Source organism: Lathyrus oleraceus, chromosome 7 (assembly GCF_024323335.1).
Source record: "Lathyrus oleraceus cultivar Zhongwan6 chromosome 7, CAAS_Psat_ZW6_1.0, whole genome shotgun sequence".
Lineage (NCBI taxonomy): Eukaryota > Viridiplantae > Streptophyta > Magnoliopsida > Fabales > Fabaceae > Lathyrus > Lathyrus oleraceus.
The window spans coordinates 463,498,588-463,504,273 of record NC_066585.1 but is presented as its reverse complement, the minus strand read 5'-3'; the positions used below and the strand labels follow the sequence as shown (position 1 = coordinate 463,504,273).

The 5,686-nt window shown below is 36.0% G+C and overlaps 1 protein-coding gene across 1 annotated transcript; it reads left to right on the top strand.

The window, feature by feature from the left end:
• Nucleotides 1-2,463: 2,463 nt before the first annotated feature.
• Nucleotides 2,464-4,679, top strand: LOC127101057 (uncharacterized). Its single transcript, XM_051038373.1, has 10 exons — nucleotides 2,464-2,560; nucleotides 2,655-2,912; nucleotides 3,002-3,073; nucleotides 3,154-3,401; nucleotides 3,493-3,681; nucleotides 3,772-3,882; nucleotides 3,967-4,048; nucleotides 4,137-4,232; nucleotides 4,332-4,431; nucleotides 4,525-4,679. Exons 2-9 carry the CDS (start codon nucleotides 2,700-2,702, stop codon nucleotides 4,428-4,430), a joined length of 1,110 nt encoding a protein of 369 aa, XP_050894330.1. The 5' UTR covers nucleotides 2,464-2,560; nucleotides 2,655-2,699; the 3' UTR covers nucleotide 4,431; nucleotides 4,525-4,679.
• Nucleotides 4,680-5,686: the final 1,007 nt, after the last annotated feature.

Sequence of the window (5,686 nt, the reverse complement as noted above, 5' to 3'; positions counted from 1 at the left end):
TCGCATTTACTGATGCGTGGAATTGATCGAAGTTATACGTGTTGGATATTTCATGGTGAGAAAATTAACGAGAATGTTGAACAGAGGGAGAAAAGTAATACGACCTATGCTTCATACGACAAAGACACGGAAACATACGATTGTGATCGAGTTGAAGAGATTGTAGAAGCACTGGATGAAGATCTTCATGATTGTCCTGAAATGTTTGAGAGGATGGTAAGCGATGCAGAGAAACCGTTGTACAAAGGTTGCACTAAATTCTCAAGACTTTCTGCGGTATTAAAGTTGTACAACTTAAAGGCGGGCAATGGATGGTCGGATAAAAGTTTCACAGAGTTGTTGGCCCTTATGAGAGAAATGCTACCGGATGATAATGTTCTTCCTAATCGAACCTATGAGGCAAAAAAAATGTTGTGCTCTATTGGCATGAGCTATGATAAGATACATGCTTGTCCTAACGATTGCATTTTGTTTTGTAACGAATATGCAATGTTAACTGAGTGCCCTAAATGCGGTTTGTCTCGATATAAGAAAAGATTATCTCCCGCAAAAGTCTTATGGTATTTTCCGATAATTCCGAGATTTAGGCGCATGTTTCGTAGTGAAACCGATGCAAGACATCTTACTTGGCATGCAGATGAAAGAATTATTGATGGAAAGTATCGGCATCCGGCTGATTCACCACAGTGGTCGAAGATTGATAATGATTATCCTGAGTTTGGATCAGAAGCAAGAAACCTTCGATTGGCATTATCTACTGATGGAATGAACCCACATGGTCTTCAAAGTATCTCACATACCACATGGCCTGTGATTCTTATGATTTATAACCTACCTCCGTGGCTATGTATGAAGCGTAAGTACATGATGTTATCTATGTTAATCTCTGGGCCTAAACAACCAGGGAATGACATAGACGTATACTTGACACCTCTGATCGAAGATTTAAAGATTTTGTGGGAGAACGGTGTGGAGGTTTATGATGGATATAGGAAAGAAAGTTTCAATTTGAGGGCGATGTTGTTTGGCACAATTAATGATTTTCCAGCATACGGGAATCTATCTGGGTATAGCATTAAAGGTCAACGTGCGTGTCCTGTTTGTGAAGACGGAACCGATACGATTCGATTGGAACTTTGCCAGAAGAATGTGTTTCTCGGTCATCGTAGATTCTTACATTCTAAACATCACTACCGTGGGTGGAGAAAAGCATTCAATGGAGACACCGAACATCGTAGAGCTCCACCCGCATTGTCAGGTGAACAAGTTTTTGAAAAGGTGAAAGATGTGCGTACTGAGTTTGGCAAGCCTTTTGCACATAAGATTGTGAAAGGTGGGTGGAAGAAAAGGTCGATATTTTTTGAATTGCCATATTGGAAGTCTTTGTACGTGAGACATTGACAACTAATTGACAAGTTTTATTGGTGCATTGGTAAGGAATGAAGTTCCAATTACTTGTGATAATTGGAGAAATAAACAATTGAACGAAGCTAAAGACAAAATATGGAGTGAGATAAAGGTACCATATGTGATGTTATTTGTTTTTAATGACGATTATGTCTTTAAATTAATTGTACTAACGCAATGTGTGTATGTTTTTCGTAGAGGTGTTTCGACATCGAAGAAAACAGAAGAGATCATTGTCTCAAATTGGCCGGAAAGTTACTAAGAGGGTTTAGAACCTTTTTATCAACCACCTTTCTTAGGGATACAGAAGGTACTTTTGTTGATGCAGAGCTTCCATCTAAATATGCAAGTTTGATTTCACCTAAAGAATGGGAAACGTTTAAATCCAAACGAAAAACCCAAGAATTTAAGAGTGTAAGTGAAACAAACCGGCAAAGAGCATCAAGTCCGGCGTATCCCTATAGAAAAGGGCGTGTTGGATATGGACGCTTAGAGCAGTCTATAGTAAGTATCTATAAATTGCATTGATATACTTGTTATATTTGATCATATTTTGTCATGAGTTATATTTGATCATATTATGCTTAATGTGTAGTTAACAAAGGAGAATAGTTCTGAAACATCTCTTCCGGCACATGTTTTGTGGAAGGAAGCCCGTGTCGGTAAGGATGGAAAGATTAAAGAAGACGTTCAACAAATATTTGAGAAATGTGTAAGTATAGCATTATTTAAGACAATAACACTTTGACTTTGACACTTTCGAATCGTCCAATTTCGAACACTTTGACTTTGACACTTACTTAAGACAATAACATTACTATTGTGTGTATGTTCATATGATTTTCAGGAGACTCTATCTCAATCTATAGTTCCATATGAAGACACTGATTGCAGGAGCATACTGAGTCGAGCATTAGATGTTCCCGAGTATTCTGGTCGGGTGAGGGGCAAGGGATTTGGGATCACTCAAAAATCCTTGAATATTAAAAAACAAAAGACTCCTAGTAATAAAGAACTGCAGCAAACTTTGGAAGCATTAAAAGCTGAAGTTCTTGAATTAAGAAAGGAAAGAGAATGAGATCGAGCAGCGGGTTTTAAAGATACTAGTGACAAAGATAGTATCAATTGTAATTTTCAACCGACTATTCCAGAGGTAATTATATATCTTATTATGAAATTAAATTAGCTTAATTTATTTAATTGTCATATATACACATTAAAAATGTCATATTTATTATTGGTTTTAGGGCATTTCACCTTGTCACCTCTACTTAGCGAGACCGACTTATCGGATGGTTGGCAAGGGGAAAGTTCATAACAATTTGGGTGAATTACTTCACACTAAACCGCTCCCTACTGGATCTTTGAAAGTCTCGGTTGATATTGCTTTGGAGAAGGATGCGTTATTACCACATCCTGACGATGTTTCGGATGCAACTTTATTGGGAGATGCCATAGGTTCATTTGTTGCATGGCCGACAGACCTCATTATCGTAGGATATGAGGTATGCTTAAAACCATTATGAACCTTTAGGTATTCAAATTTTTTACGCGCATTTTACGTACACATTTTTTACATGTTAATGTTAATTAGACTCCCACAAAATCCAAAGCAAAAGATAAGGGGATTGCGCGGGAAATCGAGTCAGTTGCATCGCAAAAAGAGGTACATCACAATTATATGCTATTTAGATTCCTGTTAATTCGTCATCTTACACTTCACCTTACTAATTATATGATATTTAGATTCCTGTTGCTAAGAAGACTGAAATTTCCAAGAGGACCGAGGCTAAAAAGAAAAATCCTTCCAAGTATAGAGCGTGCCTCCATACATATTTAGAAACGACAGATATTTCGGATGGATGTGTTCGTTTAATACCTATGGATGGAGCTATTTTTGGTTTTGAGTATGCCGAGCCATTGGGTAAAGAGGATTTTGATCAAATTTTGTATCATACGCAATTAAGCGTTGGTGTTATCAACACATACATGAGGTATATCCGATCTACTTTATTTAAATTCTTGAACAAGTTATTTACTCGTTTCATATGAATAGTCTAAATGTTAATGATGTTTTTATATAAGGTATTTATATGACAAATTGATGGGTCCGCGTGGGTTGGAGCAAAGATTCTCATTCTTAAATCCCATGAAAACGAACTTAACCGAAATGATAAGAAAACCAGATGAAGTCAGGACGTATGTAGTCGAGCGCTTTATGGCCGACACAGATAGAGAAAAGTTGTTCTTTTTACCGTTTAATACCGGCGACGGGTTAGTTCTTCAATCTAAATTCATCTGTTATAATTTTTCATATTTTGACGTCGTGTAGAAAGTTTCCATCTAACATTTGTTTTATTACAGTGGACATTGGTTGTTGGTCGCGATAAATCCTTTTAAAGAAATTGTGTATTATTTGGATTCTTTACACAATGATTGGACAACATACCCTGCTATGAAGACGATAGTTGACACGTAAGTGCAAATAACCCAATATTCGTGTGTATACTTATTTATTTATGTGAATTGTTCTAAATATTCGTTTATATTTCATTATAGCATTATACAAACTGTTCGAGCACAAAGAAAAATTCAAGTACCAAAGAGAAAAGCCAATAACATTACATGGAATAGAGTGGAGGTATATTAATTATCACAATTTTGATTATATTAGTGATGACACATGATAAAACTTAGGATATTTATCCATATTGTTTTTCCATGTGTAGTGTCCTCGACAGCGTAATAATATAGATTGTGGATATTACACGTTGAGGTTTATGAAAGAAACTCTTCTTATGGATCGAACAGATATTCCATCTGATGTATGGATTTCTAACTTATGAGTTATTTTCATATTTAACACATATTTCTCATAATTAAATAGATTTAACTAAATCATACTATGTTATATTATTATGTAGTACTTTGATGAATATAGATGTGCTTATTACTCAAAAGATCAGTTGGATGAAATTAAAGAGGAATTGTGTCAATTCATTATCGAGCTACAGGTTTTGTGAGGTATTGAACTCTTACTTTAATTTTGAATGTGATCTGAATAACTTTGAGTGAATTCCATTTGCTTACTACAATCTTTATTTGGTGTTGTTTCAGGTTATATAGCATATTTAGAAGATAGAACTAGAATGTGTTGAAATACATTTTGATTAGCATTTTTGGAGGTTATTAGAAATGTGTAGATTTTTTGTAAAGGCAAACATTTTCAAGTATATATATAAATACTCAAAAAACTGCTGAAATTAGAAGTATATTGTGTTGAACTATAATGTGTTTATAATGCATATAGATTTTCAAGTATATGTGCATATTCAGAAGATAGAACTACAATGTGTTGAACTATAAGGTGCATATAGATTGGATTCAAGCTCCAATTTATGAAAATCTGCTGTAATTTGCAATTTACAGGTGCTAAATAATGTGGTGAAAACGTATAAAAAGATCCTCCAAAATTTGGAGTCTTAGACAGCGCTTTTAGGCAAAAAGCGCTGGTAAAGGCATTTTAATTTTGACCTTAGACAGCGCTTTTATCAAAAAAGCGCTGGCATAGGTGGTTAATTCAACAAAATATAGTGTAAAAAAGCGCTGGCATAGGGTGGGCTATACCAGCGCTTTTTCTGTAAAAGCGCTGGTATAGCCCACCCTATGCCAGCGCTTTTTTACACTATATTTTGTTGAATTAACCACCTATGCCAGCGCTTTTTTAATAAAAGCGCTGGCATAGGGGGGGTTTAGACAGCGCTTTTTCAGTAAAAGCGCTGTCTAAACCCCCCCTATGCCAGCGCTTTTTTAGTTAATTTCAACATGAAATTAACTAAAAAATCGCTGGCATAGGGGGGTTTTAGACAGCGCTTTTACTGAAAAAGCGCTGTCTAAACCCCCCCTATGCCAGCGCTTTTTTAGTAAATTAAGCGCTGTCTAAGACCTATACCAGCGCCAGTATAGCCAGCGCTTTTAAGCGCTGTCTAATGTCAAAAAAAGCGCTGTCTAATCCCTTGTTTGGCATAGTGGCCTAGAAGCTTTGGATCTTGTGACTGCTCAAGCTACAAACAAGGGATGTTAGTGACATATTTTTGTGCTTTTGGTTAGTAAAAAAACAAGGGATGTTAGTGACATATTTTTGTGCTTTTGGATCTTGTGAAGTAATAATATACAATTCAAGCATGCTTGGTGATCTCAAACCACTCACAAGAGAGATCCCACCCAAAGGTAAGGAGCCAAGGTGCTTATGATCCTTAAGGCTATGCAAATGCCATGT